General features: G+C 42.0%; 1 protein-coding gene across 2 annotated transcripts in view; it reads left to right on the top strand.

Moving 5' to 3' along the window:
- Positions 1–21299, top strand: part of nf1b (neurofibromin 1b) — an 83737-nt gene that overhangs the window by 1435 nt on the left and 61003 nt on the right. For both annotated transcript variants that reach the window (XR_008365857.1, XM_053515512.1), the window contains exons 2-25: positions 3933–4076; positions 4708–4791; positions 6242–6432; positions 6530–6636; positions 7958–8025; positions 8893–8968; positions 9086–9243; positions 9442–9615; positions 10383–10511; positions 10682–10756; positions 11660–11764; positions 11943–12077; positions 12210–12323; positions 14232–14311; positions 14640–14763; positions 15103–15349; positions 15464–15537; positions 18813–18896; positions 18986–19327; positions 19407–19546; positions 19636–19758; positions 19866–19949; positions 20054–20170; positions 20925–21106. Coding sequence is in view for 1 of the 2 variants with exons in the window: in XM_053515512.1 (XP_053371487.1) it covers positions 3933–4076; positions 4708–4791; positions 6242–6432; positions 6530–6636; positions 7958–8025; positions 8893–8968; positions 9086–9243; positions 9442–9615; positions 10383–10511; positions 10682–10756; positions 11660–11764; positions 11943–12077; positions 12210–12323; positions 14232–14311; positions 14640–14763; positions 15103–15349; positions 15464–15537; positions 18813–18896; positions 18986–19327; positions 19407–19546; positions 19636–19758; positions 19866–19949; positions 20054–20170; positions 20925–21106 (3157 nt within the window). In the remaining variant the exon portion in view is untranslated. The remainder of the gene's footprint in view (positions 1–3932; positions 4077–4707; positions 4792–6241; positions 6433–6529; positions 6637–7957; positions 8026–8892; positions 8969–9085; positions 9244–9441; positions 9616–10382; positions 10512–10681; positions 10757–11659; positions 11765–11942; positions 12078–12209; positions 12324–14231; positions 14312–14639; positions 14764–15102; positions 15350–15463; positions 15538–18812; positions 18897–18985; positions 19328–19406; positions 19547–19635; positions 19759–19865; positions 19950–20053; positions 20171–20924; positions 21107–21299) is intronic.

The following is a 21299-nucleotide window of genomic DNA, read 5'->3' as shown; positions in this document are numbered from 1 at the left end:
TCAGTGATTGAAGCTCCTGATACGATATTTTCATGATAACTCTGTGCCGATTCCAGTAATATTGTGATTCAGTAAATCCGTATCGTGGTTTTATAAATATCCAGATTTGAAATGACATTTCCACAGATTTAGTTTTAGTTTTAAATCTTTTAAAAAGTTTACCGAGTAATTAAATGTACTCCATTCCTCATAACTCTTGTTCTCGCGGCGCAGTACCAGAGTTTAATGTGTTACTGAGCGGCGTGTGTCGCTGTCATCGAGCATAATTATTATTATTTCTAAACAAAACCTCGCAATAAAAAATCCGTAGATAGTTTAGAGCATACCATATCTGCAGAATTATAAAAAAAGGGGTGACTTTTTCCCGCCTCGATTGCCTCCAAAGTCTTAAAACTCAACAGTAAGCATGCGGGTAAAGCTCCCGATTTTTTATATATATTTTTTTTATTAATGCTTGCTAATTAATTCGCGTTTAAGACTAATTCTCTCTCAGACTTTGGAGAAAAAGTCAGATTGGAGGCTTTTATCATGCACATGATAACATGATTTTTTGATAACGTTACACTATAAAAATGCGTTTCTGTCGTGCCACTCAGGAGCTTCTGCACTCTTCTGTACAGGACCAGTTATATCTGAGGCTGATCAGCTGATCACCGGTCACGGACGATAAACCTGAAAACCAGACAATTTTGGCTGATCGACTGTTCTATCTCGATTATGAATGTAAAAATAATTAGATAAAAAAAAAATATTTTTTTTTTGTGTCAACGCCTCGATATGTGAATCGCAAAAGAACTGCAATCCATAACTGAATCGATTTAAAAAATATATTTTTATATTCACATATTTTTATTTCTTAATATTTACTAATTTTGTTGTTGTTGTTGTTGTTGTTGACTCAACCTTTCCTAGCTCAGCATTTAGCCAATCACAAGCGCTCTAGAGAGTCTAAGTCCCGCCTCCTTTATGGCAGCGTCTCACTCTTTGAGATCAGCATGCTTCGTATTTTCGCTGTATTTATGGCTGTTTTTCCCACAAGCGATTCCCTTTTCCATCTATGACTTGATCTGGAGGTCTGTACATATTGCCAAAAGTATGTGGACACCTGATCATCAGCATTGATGAGTTGGCAAAAAAATGTACACCATAACTTGTTTCCTGGTTTAACATTCATCCTCGTTAGTCAGTGGTGAAGATGGAAAGAGTCTCCAATGTCAGGGTTAAGTTAAACAGCCAAAGTTTAAGCTGGACCTGCACACCATTTTCTCCCAGGACGAGTGCTTCTCCATACGCTGCAGGATGCCCAGTGTCTCCGTCTAACTGTATTACTCATGCGGTATTACTGTATCATACATCAGACCCTGCTCAGTCTGGCTCATTAATCTTTCATACAAGTGTAATAAAGATAAGAACTGCATCTTAATCCTAAGCCTGTACTTAGCGCTTCATAATCGCAAAATAGGATTTTATAAAGTTAGCTTCAGCAGGATTTATGCAGGGTTTATACTCTACACTCATTTAATGCAGGAAAGTAAAAAGAAAAACATTCTTCGAAACATAGTTATGGGTTCGTGTGGATGGTTGAGGTGAGTCTTGTGGAATTTTACATGGAACCTTTAAGGGAAAGTAAAATACAGAAAGGTTTTAAGGGGTTCTAGATTTTTGTTTTTAAGGTACATGGATTTTTTTGGAACTGATTCAGTCTCAATGAAGGAGGCGTGGCATGGCGTGGTTTATATGGGTCAACCCCAAGGAGAGGGGGTGTGGTCTCTGTGTCGAATGAGGGAAAGTGGGTGTGGTCTCTGTGTCGAATGAGGGGAAGTGGGTGCGGTCTCTGTGTCGAATGAGGGGAAGTGGGTGCGGTCTCTGTGTCGAATGAGGGGAAGTGGGTGTGGTCTCTGTGTCGAATGAGGGGAAGTGGGTGTGGTCTCTGTGTCGAATGAGGGGAAGTGGGTGTGGTCTCTGTCAGTTCTTAAAAGAAAGGCTAATGGTCTCTGTGTCAGTTCACAGGGCAAGGATGTGTGGTCTCTGTCTTTCTTAAGGGAAAGAGGCGTGGTCTCGAAATAATTTTACCAGGGAAGGAGGCGTGGTTTCCTTGACAGTGCACAGGGGAAAGAGGCGTCTCTGTCAGTTCTCAAGGGAACGAGGTGTGGTCTTTGGGGAAGGAGGCGTGGCTCTGTCATTACACTGGGGTAGGAGGTGTGGTCTCTGTCATTACACAGGGGTAGGAGGTGTGGCCTGTGGGGAAGGAGGTGTGGTCTCTGTGTCAATTCTTAGGGGAAAGGAGGTGTGGTCTCTGTTTAAGTTCTTAATAGAAAGAGGTGTGGTCTTTGTGTTAGTACTTAAGGGAAAGAGGCGTGGTTTCAATATGAGTTCTCAAGGGAAAGAGGCGTGGTTTCTGTGTCAGTTTTCTAGGGAAAGAGGCGTGGTTTCTGTGTCAGTACACAGGGGAAGAAGGTGTGGTCTGTGGGGAAGGAGGTGTGGTCTCAGTGTTTAAGTTCTTCATGGAAAGAGGCGTGGTCTCTGTCAATTCTCAGGAGATGGAGGCGTGCTGTTCGTGAAAGAAAAGGAGGCGTGGTCTTTGTGTCAATCATAGTGGAAGGAGGCGTGGTCTGTGTTAGTTCGTAAGGGGAAGGGGGCGTGGTCTCTGCGTCCGTTCACAGTTTGCTACTATTTACTTTATAACCTCTCTGAACTATTGCCATTTTAACTCACCATTAGTCAAGAATTAAAGTCCTGCTACGACAAATTGTAGCCGGTTCGAGAGAAAATTGTCGTGACTATCCAGAGCAAATCGTGATCTCTGTTAACTGATCGCCTCAGATAATAACATCCGTCTGATGAAACGTGTCTGTTTTGTACTTCGTGCTTTGCACTGGACATGAGATAATCACTTCTGTTATAATTTGATAGATGTCAGGCTGTGTGAGTGTGTGTGTGTGTGTGTTTCCTCGTGTTTCTAGGTGAAAAGTTACGCACTTCTGTCTCTTTACAATCCTGGCAGTTTTTGGCTTGGGCTGGTCTGGACCCTAAAGGAACTCCTGAACCAAAATAAAGTGGCCTTGTGTTTGTCGGCCTGGCAAGAATATAGAAGTCAGCATGTTCTGTGTGTGTGTGTGTGTGTGTGTGTGTTCCGGACTTAACCAGTCTGGTCCCGAGATACTAATTTCCATTTCCTCTCCTTGCTGTTTGGTAACTAGTCCAACACGTGGCCCTCGTCCCCTCTCCCCCCGACTTCAGGGTCAGTGAGATCACCGCGCAGATTCCACACTCTGCGTTTCTACACTTAGAATTTATTTCAATAAACCTCTAGACAAGACAAATGCATCATTTTTCAACATAATCTCCTTGCTTCTCAATACACCAAACGATGGAGTGAGATCAGGTCTATAGTGAGGATGCTTTAACACGCCACCCGCAGATATTGATCCGCTGTGTTTAATCCGAAGTTTAGTCTTCAGCTCTTCAAAGCGTCTCACTGTAACGAGCACTGTTGATTGTTGAACCTTTTTACTGATGATGTTCCAATACTTCTGGCCATTGAGAATGCCAGGAAGCTGTAAGCGTTGATGAATTTTCCAGCTGATGGTCGACTTTTAAACTTTGTTTTCGTTCCATACTCTCAGACTCGTAGTGATGAATTCGTGTCTCACCACCAATAACGATCCTCCTTAAAAAGAAACCTTTAGAGTATCGCTCCAAATTGTGTTTGTAGCTTTCCAAACACTTTCTCCATACTGTGTTTAGTTTTCGATAAATAACGGCTCCACGTACGGGTCATTCATCCATATTTGCTCACAACGCAGTTACAGATGGCCTGGGCATACAGGAGCCTTGAACAGAAAGTGCTGATAAGACTGACAGAAGTTTTAATATAACCGGAGTGCAGATTATTTTTGACTCACCCTCATATAACGTTATTATTTTTCTAGCTTCCTGTCAAAGCCGGGCAACAGAGCACGCATACCAAAGTCAGCTCGGAGCACAACAGAGAATGTCTGATCAACATCTCCAAGTACAAGTTCTCGCTGGTCATCAGCGGCCTCACCAACATCCTGAAGAACGTGAACAATATGGTGAGTGAACAATCAAACCAAGGAAAAACACTCCACCAGAACCTAATGAGTGGGTTTACTGTGTCGTAGTCTAATGTCAGGGGCAGTACACACTTCAGGAATATTAAAGAAACATGAGCAAACATGAGAAAAAAATTGTATGATGTGAAGAAACAGTTGAACACTTGTTGGAGGATCAGCAAATACAAGAAACGCATCAGATACGATATTATCACGATACCTAGATGCTGATTCAATTTGTACTGCGATTTGTTTTTGTCAGTATCATGATTAAAAAAAAATCCCGATTCAATATTCCTTTAAAAAAAATTGTTACAAGTTATTACTTTTAAAAAAAGTTTTTTTTAAGTTTAGAGCACCATCTTGAGGATCATGTAGGAACTGCAACAGTTTACATTTCAATTAAACCGTAAATAGATAAATAATAGAGAGATCGATTTTTGAGTCAGTGTGGCGATACATGAACACACAAAAGAGTGATGATGCGTATCTAGAAAGATGTTTTATTTTTTTGTGAGTGAGAATGTTGTGTTTGAAACAGATTTCCTACACTAAACACACACACACACACACACACACACACAAGGCAGTGCAAACCGAGTGCAACTGAACTCCCATGTCTCTCTCGCAGAGGATTTTTGGCGAAGCTGCAGAGAAGAACCTCTATCTGTCTCAGCTCATCATCTTGGGCACTCTGGAGAAGTGCCTCGCAGGGGTGAGCGGACTCCACTCTCTCTCTCTCTCTCTCTCTCTCTCTCTCTCTCTCCCCCCCGTCCTCATCCCAAGGCCTCCTTAACCTCCTGAGACACGCTGCATCTGCCAGCTGCTGTAGATGAGATTTGCAGGTGCTTCCTCGTCTCGCTGTAGTTTTCATGCTGCTTCGACCCCTCTGCATTCCTGCTACATTCCACTCGCCGTCTCCATTTCCTCATGTCTTTATTTCTTCATATCTTTACGTCTTTATATCTTCATGTCTTTACGTCTTTATATCTTTATGTCTTCACGTCTGTCTTGTTGCCTGAAGCAAACAGCACTTTCCTGAAGGTTTAGCGAGTCACCATCCCTAAGGATTTCCTCTCGGGTCCAGTGCCGGATTTATTCTATAATCTATTTTGAAATGGGTGCAGAGGGTGATCTCTCTCTCTATCTCTCTCTCTCTCTCTTTCTCTTCTCTCTCTTTCTCTTCTCTCTCTTTTCTGCCTGTCTGTTTTTCTCTGCCTGAGTCTTTGTTCTCTGTGTGTCTCACTCTCGTTTTGTTTGTCATTATCCTCTCACTCCTCTTTGATTCTTGGACTTCTATCTGTTTGTCTGTCTGTCTGTCTGTCTCTCTCTCTATCTTTTGCTCTCTGATTCTTCCATTTCTCTCACACTTTCTGATTCTTCTGTTTTTTTTATCTTCTTGCTCTGTCTCTTAATGTTCTGTCCTTCTCAGTTTCTCCTTTTCTTTTTTTCTCTTATTTTTTGTACACTCCCTCTGATGTCTGCTTTCTCTCGAGCAACTGAAGGACTCTATGCCTCTGTTTGTCTCTCTCTCTCTCTCTCTCTCTCTCACTCTCTCCTTGATTCTTACATATCTCTCTTTCACACTCTCTTACTCTCTGTCTTAGACTCCGTCCACACGAAGCCGGTGCGTTTCCTATCCGAACACGGCGTCGTCTCAAGAAATATCTGCGTACACACGAAACTACTGAAAACGGTGCAGTATATATGCCAGACCAGTATGTGGCGCTGTAATTCTGTCATAGAGATACACTATACACGAAGAAGAAGACTTTGAGCATGCGCATAACCTTCGCGCTGTATACGAACCAAGATTGTGTTGTCCATTATCCACTTATCCATTTTGGAACCCGGTTTCGAAAAATAGCGGTTTCAGTCTCCTAAAACGCCGGATCAGTGTGGACGAAACGCCAATACGATAAAAAATGTATACGTATACAGCGAAACGCGTCTCCGTGTGAACAGGCCCTTAGATTTACTTTGCTGTCTCTCTCTCTCTCATTGATTCTTTAATTTTTCTCACACTACCTGTTTTTTCCTCACTTTATCTTATTGCACTGTCTCTCAATGTTCCGTCCTTTCTCGATTCTTCTGTTTCTCATTTTTTTTCTGTGATTGTCTTGTTCTTTTGGACTCTCTCCCTCTAATATCCGTGTTCTATCCAGCAACCGAAGGACTCTATGCGTCTCGACGAGACGATGCTGGTGAAGCAGCTCCTGCCAGAGATATGTCACTTCATCCACACCTACAGAGAGGGGAACCAGTACGCCGCCGAGCTGCGCAGCTCCGCCTCCGGGGTTCTGTTCTCGCTCAGTTGCAACAACTTCAACGCTGTCTTCAGCCGCATCTCCACCCGGTAAAACACACACACACACACACACACACACACACACACACACACTCGGTGTCTAAATATCCATGTAATGATTTAACGAGGTTCTCCATCCGTGCAGGTTACAGGAGCTGACGGTGTGTTCAGAAGACACGGTGGACGTCCAAGATATTGAGCTCATCCGCTACATTAACGTGGACTGCTCCAAACTCAAAAGACTCCTGCAAGGTCTGGTGTTTCTCCAGAATCAGTACCACACCATCATATGTAGGAAATACTACTTATTGCCCTATTCATTTAGGTAACTGTAGATAAATAAGGGGAGAGGGTGAGCCAGTCTATTGGTGCGCACACACACACTCTCTACACTCACTCAATTTGGGAACACCAATTAGTCTAATCTGCATGTCTTCGGTTTATGGGAGGAAACCCAGAGCACTGGTGAGAACATCCAAACTCCAGACCCAAGACGGGAATCGAACCCTTGACCCTGGCGGTCCGAAACCACATCTACAACACCAAGAAGCTGCCTGAAATGGAAATTATGAATAAAATATATAAATATTGTGACATCTTGTTGCAATATACTCATACACTGTATCGCCAATAGTAAAGCAAAGTAATTGCTCCCTGCCTTCTCATGCATATGAACTTGAGTAACATCCATTTCTTAATCCATAAGGTTTAATATGATGTTGGCCCCGCCGCCTTTTACAGCTATAACAGCTTCAACTCTTCCGAGAAGGCTTTCCACAAGGTTTAGGAGTGTGTTTATGGGAATCTTTGACCGTTCTTCTAGAAGTGAGTCTGTGAGGTCAGACACTGATGTTGTATGAGAAGGCGTGGCTCGCAGTCTCGCCTCTAATTCTTCACAAAGGTGTTCTATCAGGTTGAGGTCAGGATTCAGGTCAAGTTCTCCCACCCCGAACTGGCTCATCCATGTCTTTATAGACGTTGCTTTGTGCACTGGTGTGCAGTCATGTTGGAACAGGAAGGGGCCGTCCCCAAACTGTTCCCACAAAGTTGGGAGCATGAACTTGTCCAAAATGTCCTGGTATTACTGAAGCATTAAAAAGTTTATTTTACTGGAGGTTAGGGGGCCGAGCCCAATGACTCGCACTAGTTCCAACATGACAGCGCACCAGTGCACAAAGCAAAGTCCATTAAGACATGGATGAAGGAGTTTAATTTGGAAGAACTTAACTCGCAAATGTACGATGTATGGTCAAAGATTCCCATAAACACACTCCCAAACCTTGTGGAAAGCCTTCACAGAAGAGTTGAAGCTGTTATAGCTGGAAAGAGGGCGGGGCCAACATCATATTAAACCCTGTGGATTAAAAATTGGATGTTACTCAAGTTTATATGCATGTGATGGCAGGTGATGGCGAATATTTTTGGCAATATATAATAATGTTTACTTTTTTCTTTTTTTTAAACTTAAAATTATATTTCCCTGTATCGGATGTGTTCATATCAGTCAAAACCTAATCATTTATTTATTTTTTAGGATTATAAATACCTTCTATTTTTTCTTCTTTTTCTTCAGAAACAGTATTTAAATTTAAAACTTTGAAGAAGCCTGCGCAGTTGAGTGTCATCTCCAGTCTAGAGAAGGTGTGTGCATGTCTCAAGCCATGCTTGGTTCCTGATTTACCGATCAGCCATAACATCAACACACTAACGCTCATGAACAATTATACACCAGTAACAACCTGTGACAGGATCAAAGGCCAGAGCCTGTCTGTCTGTCAGACACCACCGCACACCCCCTATAAGTCATTACAAGGTGGAGTTGTACACAATACAGTGGGACCTTGGATTACCAGCATAATTCGTTCCGGAAGTGGGCTCGTATTTCAAAACACTCGTAAAACAAATTTAATTTTCCCATAAGAAATAATGGGAACACAAATTATTCGTTCCACAGCCCAAAAAAAAAAAAAATTTCTTTTGCTTTACACGCGCACACACACCTGTGTTATAATAAACAGTACACGCGTGCTGTACACACACGCATACAGACACAAAATAAAATATGTGGTCACATGTATGCGCGCACACATGTGGTCACAGTGTTAGTATAGTAAACAGTACACGCGTGCATGAATGTTGATTATATCATTGAGAGACGCGCACTAAGACCCAGCAATTAGACGATTACCCACAATTCCGCAGCGCAAGAGAGAGAAAAAACGTTGGCTCAGTTGTGATCACGTGACGCTCGGCGTCAAAACAAGAAGCGCATTCGTGGTATATGATACTCGGTACTCGTAAACCAAGACTTGTTCGTTTTCCAAGTAAAAATTTATTAAAAAATCGCAAACTGCCTTACTTGCAGTCCGAGGTTTCACTGTACTGGGTTTTGTGTTGTAATATTGTGGCTGATCGGCGTACAGTGTTTTGCATTCAAAAGAATAGTCTAGAGCACACAAGATGTGTCTGAAACCAAAATGTAATGTGTGTGTGTGTGTGTGTGTGTAGGCATTCTGGAATTGGGTGGAGAATTACCCAGACGAGCTCACTACGCTGTACCAGCGACCGCAGACAGACATGGCTGGTGAGGCCCTGATTAACATCATCAACATCTTCTCGGTAACAAAGATAATGGTTGTTGTCTATTTATTGTGTGTATGTATTGTGTTTGTGTGTGTGTGTGTGTGTGTGTTGGGCTCAGACTGTGCAGAGAAGCTCTTTGACCTGGTGGACAGTTTTGCTGATAGCGTAAAGAGGAAGGCAGCGGTGTGGCCGCTGCAAATCATCCTCCTCATCCTCTGTCCCAACATCATACAAGAGATATCACGTGAGCCGCTGGAGGAGAGCAAGGTCAACAAGGTATACACACACACACACAGACACACACACACACACACACACACCATTCCATAGTTAAAAACAAAAAGCTGCCATTTAAATGTTTTTAAATATTACGTTATATATATATTTGCATGTATATTTGCATATATATATAATTGCACGCATTACTGCTTGAATCCTCACAGCAGTGTGTTGTTTGTCTTTGTTTGCTTTTAGAAACTGTTTATCGAGAGTCTGAGGAAAGCTCTGGCTGGACACGGGGGCAGCAAGCAGCTGACGGAGAGCGCAGCCATCGCCAGCGTCAAACTGTGTAAAGCCTCCACCTACGTCAACTGGGAGGATCACTCGGTCATCTTCCTCCTTGTGCAGGCCATCATGGTGGATCTGAAGGTGTGCGTCTTAAAGCCATCGATACTTACAGCACTGAGCACCTGAGGAGTCTACTAATGTTTATACATGCAGGAATGTACAATGCAAAAGCACAAAAACAAAACAAGAATTGAGCCTCTAATTTCTTCATATTTATTGAAATTAATACATTTGAGGTTGCTGCTGAGGTTGCTACATAATCTTTAGGCACTCACAGAAAACTATTTATGATGTAGATTAATAAAAAAAAATATGGTACAACTGTTTTACTGCAACAGGCTGCGGAGTGAGTAAAGGAACAACCTGAGCAGCGACCTCATTTCCCCTCTCGTCTGTTCCAACCATTCAGCATCAGCAGTATACTAATCGCCTGCCTGATCATCTGTCATCATCTGAATCCTGTTTCTCAATGGTTCATGCCACAAGTTATGCTCTTTGGAAGCAAAATATGAAGAAATAAGGGGGGGCAAGACTTTTGCACAGTACTGTACATATTTTCATATATACAAATATACAAACGCACACACCATCACTGTGACAGCTGATTTTAAATGACGCAATCTAGCCTTTAGCTGCTGCTTGTTTGTGAGTCTCTCTGCCTTCAGCGATCAGTGTTGTTTCGGTAGTTTAAATCACTCTAACTGACTGTAGACTTTGTAGAGAATGATACACATACCTCCGTAAGACTGTTCTTGATTTGAATGGATGTTTTAAAGTGATGATTTTTTACCAAGGAAAGAATTCTTAAGATCATCCCCTACAAACTGTTGTCCCCCCTCTCTCCCCAGGCTCTGCTGTTCAACCCCGCTAAGCCGTTCTCACGTGGCGCGGGCTGTCAGAGCGCAGACCTGGACCTGATGATCGAATGCTTCGTCTCCTGCTTTCGCATCAACCCGCACAATAACCAGCAGTTTAAAGTGAGATCATCATCTTCATCATCATCAATTGTAGTTTCTACTATGTAGTGATGATTATAATGAGTTAGAACTTCCAATGTTTGATTATTTTTCACGTGACGGGATGCTTTAATGTGCGTGATGTTTTTTCCTCTCTCTTTCTCCCTGTGTACCATCCTGTCCTCTCTCAGGTCTGCTTGGCTTCATCTTCACCATCTACCTTCCACTTTGTCTTGGTGAACTCCCTGCACAGAATCATCACTAATGTAAGTGCAGCTGAACATCTGGCCAGCCTCTGTCTCATCTGAAATCTGGGCACAGATGATTCCTAAGATGTTAGGAACTATGCTAGGAAAGAGGATGTTAGAAATGAGCCTCATAGGCTGAGATAAAGATAATAGGATGCTAGAATGAGGTTATGATGCAAGGATATGGCTAAGATTCTGGGATATTAGAATGGGTAAAACATGCTAGGATGTCGGCTAATGGTAGACTAAGATGCTAGGATGTCGGGACAAGGCAAAGATGCTAGGATGTCGGGACAAGGCTAAGATGCTAGGATGTCGGGACAAGGCCAAGATGCTGAAATGTCGGGACAAGGCGAATATGCTGAAATGTCGGGACTAGGCAAAGATGCTAGGATGTCTGAACAAGGCAAAGATGCTAGGATGTCGGGACAAGGCAAAGATGCTAGGATGTCGGGACAAGGCTAACATGCTAGGATGTCGGGACAAGGTTAGGATGTCGGGACAAGGCTAAGATGCTAGGATGTCGGGACAAGGCAAAGATGCTAGGATGTCTGAACAAGGCAAAGATGCTAGGATGTCGGGACAAGGCAAAGATGCTAGGATGTCGGGACAAGCCTAAGATGCTAGGAAGTCAGGTCAAGGCTAACATGCTAGGATGTCGGGACAAGGTTAGGATGTCGGGACAAGGCTAAGATGCTAGGATGTCGGGACAAGGCAAAGGATGCGAGGATGTCGGGACAGGGCTAAGATGCTAGGATTTCGGGACAAGGCTAAGATGCTAGGATGTCGGGACAAGGCTAAGATGTGTTAATGCATGCTGTGATAATGTTTACAGTAGGTGCTAATATGTCTTTAAAGTCAGTCAAAGTCTGAAATGCCAAGCTAATGCTAAGCCGCTACGTCTCCTGTGTCCTGCTGCAGTCCACGCTCGACTGGTGGCCAAAGATCGACGCCGTGTACTGTTACTCAGGCGAGCTGCGCCTCATGTTTGCTGAGACGCTGGGCTGCAGTCCACTGCGCATGACGGTGAGAGTGTGTGTGTGTGTGTGTGTGTGCATGACATACGTCTAATAAACATGTTATTTCTGTGTAACATAATGTAAAAAAACAGTCATATCACATCACAAAGAAATTACGTCATGCAACAGAAAAATTAACATCAGCTATTCTATTCTCTGAACTTCGATCTTTCTCTTTTTGTTAGAGTTTGTCGTTTAAAGAGAAGGTGACCAGTCTGAAGTTTAAAGAGAAGACCACTGACCTGGACACCAGGAGTCATAAGTATCTACTGCTGGCTCTGGTGAAGCTCATCCACGGCGACCCCAAGCTCCTGCTGCACGTGAGCTTTTTATGCGTATACTGACTCGTGGGTGAAATGATAATATTTCGCTCCTACATAAATTCTGTCCACGTACGTCTTCTGTCCATGTACTGTACGTCTTACTCGTGTGTTTCTCCATGTCTGCATCAGAACCCAGGAAAGCCTGGTCAGGAGATCCAGAGCAGCACAGCCGAGCTCATTAGAGGGCTCATGCAGCTGGTGCCCCTCGCCAACCTGGGCGAGATTTCCCAGGAGGCCATGGAGGTGAGACGCACCCTGGTCATGGCTGGGTTTCTCGATGCAGACGTTGTTTTTCATCAAAAAAACATGTCACAGGATGTTTGTCTGATACATCGTGGGTTATTATACTGTATTGTCATATTGAGCGACTCTCTAGTTATAGATTATTTTTGTCCTGTTAGTCTTGCTAACTATCAATTCTAATTGATCAGCTAATTCTTAATTCTTAGATCGCATCTTAATAGCTTTTACTTCTCCAAATATTTTAATATTATGATCTTATTACTTAACTAATAAGAGCAGATTATGCCTTACAAAGTCATCATATGAGATTATGCAAGGATCAGAGGTGGGTTGTTATATTTCAGAACAAAGGAGGTGTGTGTACACATGCAAACCTCATGTATATTTAACAGATTAAAATAAAAAATCTTTTGATTTATGACATTTATGGAATATCACACTCGGGCTATGTGTCGCATACCATATGCATTATTTCACCCATGCCGTGTAATCAACGATTGAAGAACACCTGGGACATAGAGTGATGCATATGGTTAAACGTCCCAGTGCTGTTGCCGTTCATTATCACCACTCCTGCTTCTGGAATGCCTCTCGTCCAATCAGATTGCTTTTATGATGAGTTCAGCTTAATTTGGAAGTTGAAATTTTGGAACTGCACCATTTTTCAATTTACACTTGAGCTACAAAGTGAGAGAAAAGACATGGACGTTTTTATGTTCGCCATTTGTTAGCAACAGAACCGCCTGGCCAGCTAACATTAGTGTTATGAGTGAGGATCCCGATATACAGCAGGGGTGTCTAACCTTATCCAGAACGAATCTTTAACAGTGAACCTCTCTAATGACACTTACTTTTGCCTCCTTTTGAGGATTTTGTGGAAATGTCACGTTACGTTGTGGTTAAACAGATTGTTCTCCCACACTTCTACAGCCTTTTTTATTTTTCTTCACGGTAGCCGCTGTTGCAGTACAGTTACTAAAGAACACTCACTACACTCGGACACACACGCAGTCACGATGTTGTAGTAAACAGTGCACTCTGTTTTAGTAAACGCCACACGGATGTTGACTATATGAGTGACGCACTGAGACTGAGCACGGGAGATGGTTACCCACAATCCCACAGCATGCGAAAAAAAGAAGAAGCATTGGCTCAGTTGTGATCATGTTGTTTGCCAAATAAGATAATTTGAGGGTGTTCCTGTATGCAGATTTAAATTACTATGCACACGCACACAGTTTAGAAGGAGTGTGATTCGTCATTAGTCATTTCGTGCAGCTGTGCCTACTCACGTTTGATAACTCCCAACTTTCTTGTGCTTACGGCTGTTGGTGTACGCACTAGTTTAGAACTTTTACGGACGTTTGATAAATCAGACCCCTGGTTCGTTTATCAAGTTAAAATTTATTTACTTGCAGAAAAACTCGCAATCCAAGGTTATTTATACATTGACTTATACACTGAAAATATTGTATATAATTGTAAATATTGGTATCTGGTGCACTGCAGTGTCTGTTTTTTGTACAATACACGTGAGCTACTTTCTACAAGTAAAACCGTGGTCTATTCATATCTTCGGAAATCTCGAAGTCGGTGACTTAGGGATTTCGGGGATAATCTCTGTACTGTAGTTTGTTTTGGTTTTCAGTAGTCTATCAGTTGTCTATTTGTTTGGGTGGACTTAAAGCCTGGGCCTACAGTACACCAGCCATTTCTGGATACGGTTAGAAGGTGCAGTTTCTTTAGGTTATAGATTTGACACGCAAACCTGTCTGTATGTTAATCTGAGCGAGAGCAAGTATTGTAGTACAAGTATTGAGTTACGAGCTTTATCTGAGCACATGCATGCCATTCGCTTGAGTTTGGTTCAAAAATCTGGTTCTAAAGCTGATACTCTTTTATGTAAAGGCTTTGTTGGTCCTGCATCAGCCAGAAATCATCGAGCTGTGGAATCCCAACGCCCCTATGGAGACCTTCTGGGACATCAGGTACGGCTTAGAAGATTTACTAGGATAATTACATTTATGTCGTAAATTACGACGTGCGCCGTGTTGTAATGAATACATTAATAAATAAACTACTCAACAAGCCATTAAAAAATATTTACGTCAACTTGAAATTTTATTTATTTATTGGCACAATTATTTAATTAATTAATCTACATTTAACGATTAATTTGGCCAATATTAATTCATTCAATATCGGCACATTTTACCCCTCATAGTTATGCTGAGCCCTGTGTAAATCCACATCCTGTTTCCTGATCTTGAACTTCTGAACCTGAGACTGAGCCTTATGTGTTTGTTCTGATGTTAGCTCCCAGGTGCTTTACTCCATCTGCTCGAACCTCATCGGCCACCAGCAGATCAACAGCACCGAGATTCTCAAGTGGCTCCGAGAGATCCTCATCTGCAGGAACAAGTTTCTCCTCCAGAACAAAGTGAGCCGCCTGACATTCTTTTTCGTTACATCTTTAACGTTCATCTGATCTTTAAGACGCTGCAACTTTAAAGCCATAATGGCATTAACTTGAAACTGAAGCTTGAATTTTAACGTAGAAGTGTAATGCGAGTCTACAAGTCTAAATGCACAGAGTCGCTGCCATGTGAACTGAACTTTTCTTTTGTTTGTTTTTGTAAAGGATGTACAGTATATTCCTCAATTTAGATCATTTACTAAGCCGCGTCGCCGCACACTGTCCAGTTTTTTCCGATTTTGTCCGAATCATTTCACTGATAATCTCCAACCCTGAAAACCTCTTCTGCTTTGGCGCACACAGGAGCGTGCAGCGACAGGCAGCAGCGTCCCCATGTGCAGGCAGGCCCATGCCAAGCTGGAGGTGTGTCTCTACATGTTCCTTTGGAGCCCAGACATGGAGGCCGTCCTGGTGGCCATATCGTGTTTCAGACACCTGTGCGAGGAGGCCGATATCCGCTGCGGCGTGGACGAGGTGCCCGTGCAGACCATCCTTCCCAACTACAACACCTTCATGGAGTTCGCATCCGTCAGCCACATGATGGCCACAGGTTCGGGTTTTGAACAAAAGTTACCAGATGAGGGCAGCAACGTATTATATATATATATATATATATATATATATATATATATAAATAAATGTATATCTATTGTCTTTCTCCCAGGTCGCTCTGCCTTACAGAAGAGAGTAATGGCTTTGCTGAGGAGGATTGAGCATCCCACACCTGGCAACACCAAGGTCGGGGAAATGTGTGAATTTTATCATATATATATGTATATATATATATATATATATATATATATATATATATATATATATATACATTTTTTTTTTATTGACTCATAAAGTGATGCAATATTAATTGATGTGTTATTAATATATATATTTTTGTTTTTAATTAACTGTAGTCACTCTTTTAATATATACATAGTCATATATCTATATCTCCAACACTAGGGTGCAGTATTGCTCAGAAAACACAACGCAGAGAGTTTAAAAAAAAAAGAAAAAATTTTAAAATATAGCTAATAATAGCAATACAATGACATAAAATCTAGAAATCGTGAAGATTTTAGCCAAACGCATTGTGTGATCTGTTACATCAAGTAACAATAAAGTTATATAACATATGGTTTAAGTCCTAAGAAAAAAAACTTGTAATAGGAAGAACAAAAAGAGAGAAAGTTGCATAAATGTCCACCCAGAGAGGAAGTGGGAAGTATTTCCATATAAGGAATGAGGTAGCACTCGGAAGGATTCTAGGAGGAAACTAAGGATGCACTAACAGAGGGGGACAAAGAAACAGCTGCCCTGGGAGATTTAACATCATCTAGAAGTGGTGTTCCCAGTTATACCCCAATTATAACAAATGTGGAGGTACATTGTGTCCCAGACAATATGAAATATATTATATATGTTATTATATTACTACAGAATGAAATAGATTCCAATTCCGTTTTAAGTTCTTTAAACATGATTTGTAGAATTACGCTCCATACACATTCAGTTCAGTTTCATTAAATTTTATTTGTATAGCACTTTTAACAATAGAAAAAAGAAATTATTGAAGTTTGTATGAAATGATTCATACACTTTCCCATTTTAAATAATTTGGGTGGTAACAGACAGCAGGGATTGATCTGCAGTCATACTGTGTGTTAGGAGGCTGAAGGTTCAGTATAACAGATGAAGTGTTTAAGTTGTCCGGTTCGTTATTGGAGGCTCAGGTACAAAACTGTAGGAAATTCCAGTCCTGAACTATCGAGCAACAGCAGTCACATGTCCTCAGGGAAACAGCTGTCAACATCAGCCGAGGACAGAAGTAGAACCGTCCCCAGTCACCACATGCATCCCACACAAACCACACATCCATGTGACGAGATCTCCAACCAGAAGGGGGACACCAGGACGAGTCAGACAGGTCCAGAGGACAGAGGGGGTCTGCTCAGGAGTGACGTGTGTAGCTCGACAGAGAGAGAGAGAGAAGGAGAGATAACAGCTAGGTGTGGTTACAATCACATGATGTATAAGGTGAATGTACAGTATATTTAGTGCAGAGTGCAAGCAGGGACTTCGGCAGGACTAACTATGACATCATAACTAAAAGGGAGAGCCAGAAGGAAACACAGACATGAGGGGGAACTGAGATGTAAAGCGACCAATCAGTTCACCGTCAACAAACCTGAGTGATCAGTGAGAGTGGGGAAGGCAGCATCTAAACATACCAGTTCACCATAATACTCTACGTCCATGAGTCCCCCAGATCTGCTCCTTTACCTAAGGCTAATCTATTTATAAAACTGCTTGGCTAAAGAAATAGGTGACTTAAAGACTCCCGAACAATAATTTGGAAAGGCTTTTCTATTATATTTGTGCCTCATTCCTGATTAAAGAGCAAGAACATTCTAAGAACAGGAAAAAGATGTTTTTGCATCCAGACAAATTGTCTTTTTGCTGTATTACTCGACCTTATTGATTGATTGACAAGCCCAGACTAAGACTTTTTGGAAAGCCACAGTGTTGCAGGTTGACGTCATCTTCAACTTTCAGTGTGTTTGCCATGTTAAAAAGTCAAACCCATCATTCTGTTCACCTCACTTCCTTTTCTTTACATAATGGTCATGGTTCTGTAGGAAGTCAAACTCTCTCAGTAACTTGTTTGTCTGGTTCAAAAAACGTTTTTACTTTACAGCCTTAAAAGGTTCTGGTGCTCCACTGCATACTTCTGCACTCATTTCTTATGCAAATTTTAATGCACTTTTAGGATGATGTGCAAAAAAAAAAAAAATCAACAACGTTTGTAAAAGTCTATGAGGTTGCCAACCATTAGAAAAGATGTGGACCAGTGTGCAAGTGTAAGTAATTACTGTATATGAAGTGCGTTTAAGTCAAACTGGGATGCTGTTAAGGGTAAAAACTCCATTTATTTCTCTATATAATCCCCTGATACACTAATGCACTTATCCCAGTGTTTCTCTAGTGCTTGGACACCATTAAGGTTGAAAGGTTTCTCAGTACACATTTTAAATCATTCACTGCGGGTAAGAGTTTTATCAGAGTACCGGGCTTAAAGTCTTCTGAAAATGTCAATCGCTCCAGGTTTGACTTGAGTGGTATATCTGTAACTCTGAATCATTTTGCATTTGTAAATGAAAATGAAAGAAAGTCTTGTTAAAAATTGGTCCCATTGGGCCTCCAAGTTAATTAATCACGGCTCTACAGCCAATAAGAGCGTCTGTGAGCTGGCGCATGCGGAAGGAGCGGATAGCGCTGTCCTCTGAGTGTGTTACTCCGCCCCCAACGGTGCGTGCATCAAAAAGATGCGGTCAGTGGCATTACATCGTTCTGAGGAAACACGTGACAGTCTTCGGCCCTCCCGACTGAGTGGTAGTAGTAGCCTTAATGTGGAGCCCCCTAGTGACGGGGAGGAATTAGACACGACTAAATTAGAGAGAAAATCTGGGGGGAAAATAATTAAAATTGGTCCTTTATTAATAGGACAACTCTAAAGTTAAAGATAATGTATATGCTGGTGACATTGTGTAAAGTTTTAAAGTTGTGTAGTTTAATTAGCGAGTCGCGTCGATAAGCGTTGTAAATTACTTTTATCACCGGTTTGGAAGGTGTTTTTTTCTTTAATATGTGAAATCATCATTTAAAAACAGCATTTTGTATTTACTCAGCAAATTTTTTTTATATGCTTGACCAAACGGCAGTTTTGGTACTAAAAAGAACATAAACCATTGTGAAATGTCCTGGTGAAGAACAAAAGAGTGGAAGCTGGACAGATGTCCGTCCAGAGACAGAGGAGACAGGAAGGAAGCAGCATGGAAGACTTAAATCATTAATATCAGATCAATGAGGAAGAAAGTTGAATTAACTTTTTTTTTATATGGAAAAAAATTTCACTTACACATTGCGTTAGAAACTTCCTCTTGTATACATTAAATGCTTGATAAAAACGATCATGAATTTATAGATTATAGGTTGCTGACGAGATGTTGGTGTTACAGGCCTGGGAGGACACTCACTCGAAGTGGGAGCATGCCACCAAGTTAATCCTGAACCACCCAAAAACAAAGTTAGAAGACTGTCAGGTATGTCCGAGCTGTGTGATCTATAAAAGCCTATATAAAATCTTTATAAATCTATATAAAAGCCACGACTGACCTGCTTGGACCCGCAGGAATGGATCAACATGACCGGTTTCCTGTGCGCACTCGGCGGTGTGTGCTTGCAGCAAAGGAACCCCCCGGGGCCGATCACCTACAGCCCCCCGATGGGTCCGCTGAGCGAGAGGAAGTGCTCCATGGTGTCCATGGGCTCGTGCGAGGGCAACCCCGAGACACCGCTCAGTAAATTCCTGGACCGGCTGCTCTCGCTCATGGTGTGCACCCACGAAAAGGGCATGCAGATCCGCAACAACGTCAAGGACCTGGTGGGCCTGGAGCTGAGCCCGGCTCTCTACCCCATGCTCTTCAACAAGCTTAAGAACAGCATCAGCCGCTTCTTCGACGCACAAGGACCGGTCAGTGTCTACAGTATTAGTCTCGGTCAAGAATTCACTTTTTCTTTTGTTTCATGTGCTTTGGGTTTTTGTCTTTCAGGTGCCAATCAACGAGACAAACACACAGTTTGTGGAGCAGACCATCGCCATAATGAAGAACCTGTTAGACAACCACACAGAAGGTAGCTCTGAACATCTGGGCCAGGCCAGCATCGAGACCATGATGCTCAACCTGGTCAGGTAAGACCTCCACACCTTCACGTGTGACTTGTTGAATACAGTACAATTCACTCAGCATGGTCAGTAGTTTGTCGGGATTGTGCTGGCAGGTACGTGCGTATTCTAGGCAACGCGATCCATGCCATACAGATTAAAACCAAGCTGTGCCAGCTGGTGGAGGTGATGATGAAGCGCAGAGATGATCTGTCCTTCTGCCAGGAGATGAAGTTCAGGTAAGAGAAAGAGCGAGCGCGAGAGAGAGAGAGAGAGCGGTTGGATTATCTGTTCATGTACTGCACTGAGAGAACTGATCTGATAAGTGTGTGTTTGTGTGTCTTAGAAATAAGATGGTGGAGTATCTGACAGACTGGGTGATGGGAACCTCCAACCAAGCAGCTGACGATGACGTCAAGTGTCTGACGAGGTGAGTTCATTCAATTTTCATCGAAAAATTCCTGCAGGAGTTTTCAGCGATACAGTAATTACGGTACCGATGATGGTGCGTATGAACGTGTGTGTGTTCGACAGGGATCTGGACCAGGCGAGTATGGAGGCTGTGGTATCTCTGCTGGCCGGGTTACCACTCCAACCGGAGGAAGGAGACGGGGTGGAGCTCATGGAGGCCAAGTCTCAGCTCTTCCTTAAGTAAGTCTGCCTTCCAGCACAACCGCACCGGACGTAATAATTTTTTAAAACATCGATGCTTTTGACTTTGATAAAATGACTTTCGACAAATCCTAAACGTTGACACCAACAACACCAAACGATGTTGACTAAGAATTAGGATCCAAGTGATGCTTACATGCTTTTAATTAGTTGCTGAATATATCACTATTTTTTTTATAATAATAACATATTAACTTGATTAACATACTATATATTAAATGTTAACATACTAGTGACATTTTATTACACAATCTGCACTATACTAATTGGGTCAGTATGAGGTTATCAGGCCAGATTGACGGCTCACTGCAGAAGATAAATAAGCGATATCCGCTGATCTATAATGTCAGGATCCAGCAGGTTTTCATATCAAGTTGTAAAATGTTTAGCGATCTCAGCAGACTGAAGTTGTTTATCACCTTACCCAAACTTTTCAGAAATCGTGAAGGCAAAACGAGAGGACTTAAATTCAAAGTAAAAATGTAATAAGGGAAATGGTTTTAATACTGATTACACGTTTAGAATAGTTCACAAGTCTGTGATTTGAGACACGGCCCTAATTATGGGGAAGCTAGTATAAAGAGTAAGGATTTATTTTACCTTCCTGATATATATTTTTTTCCTTTTTTTTACACTTTAATTATTCAGGTCATTAAACAAATTTTAATATTACACAAAGATAACCTGAGTAATTATAATATATAATGTATAATATAATATTTTTTACCCTCAGGTACTTCACACTCTTTATGAACCTGCTGAACGACTGCAGCGAGCCAGAGGACGACGGGCAGCAGGTGGCTGGACGTAAGCGCGGTATGTCGAGGCGCTTGGCATCTCTGCGCCACTGCACGATCCTGGCCATGTCCAACCTGCTCAACGCGAACGTGGACAGCGGCCTCATGCACTCCATCGGTGAGCAACACCTCGGTTCATGGAGCAAGGATAAAGGAAATGAGGCGTATATGATCTGGAACATCAGCAGCATTTGTGAATTCATTAAAAAAAAATTATATCTGCTTTAAACCAAACAATAGAAAATATATGGTTAATCCACACACGGCAACTTCTTTTGAGCAGCTAATCGTTTTGAAAACCATGGTTCATC

Source organism: Clarias gariepinus, chromosome 17 (genome assembly GCF_024256425.1).
Source record: "Clarias gariepinus isolate MV-2021 ecotype Netherlands chromosome 17, CGAR_prim_01v2, whole genome shotgun sequence".
In the NCBI taxonomy this organism is placed as follows: Eukaryota; Metazoa; Chordata; class Actinopteri; order Siluriformes; family Clariidae; genus Clarias; species Clarias gariepinus.
This window is presented reverse-complemented; position numbering and strand designations above follow the sequence as displayed.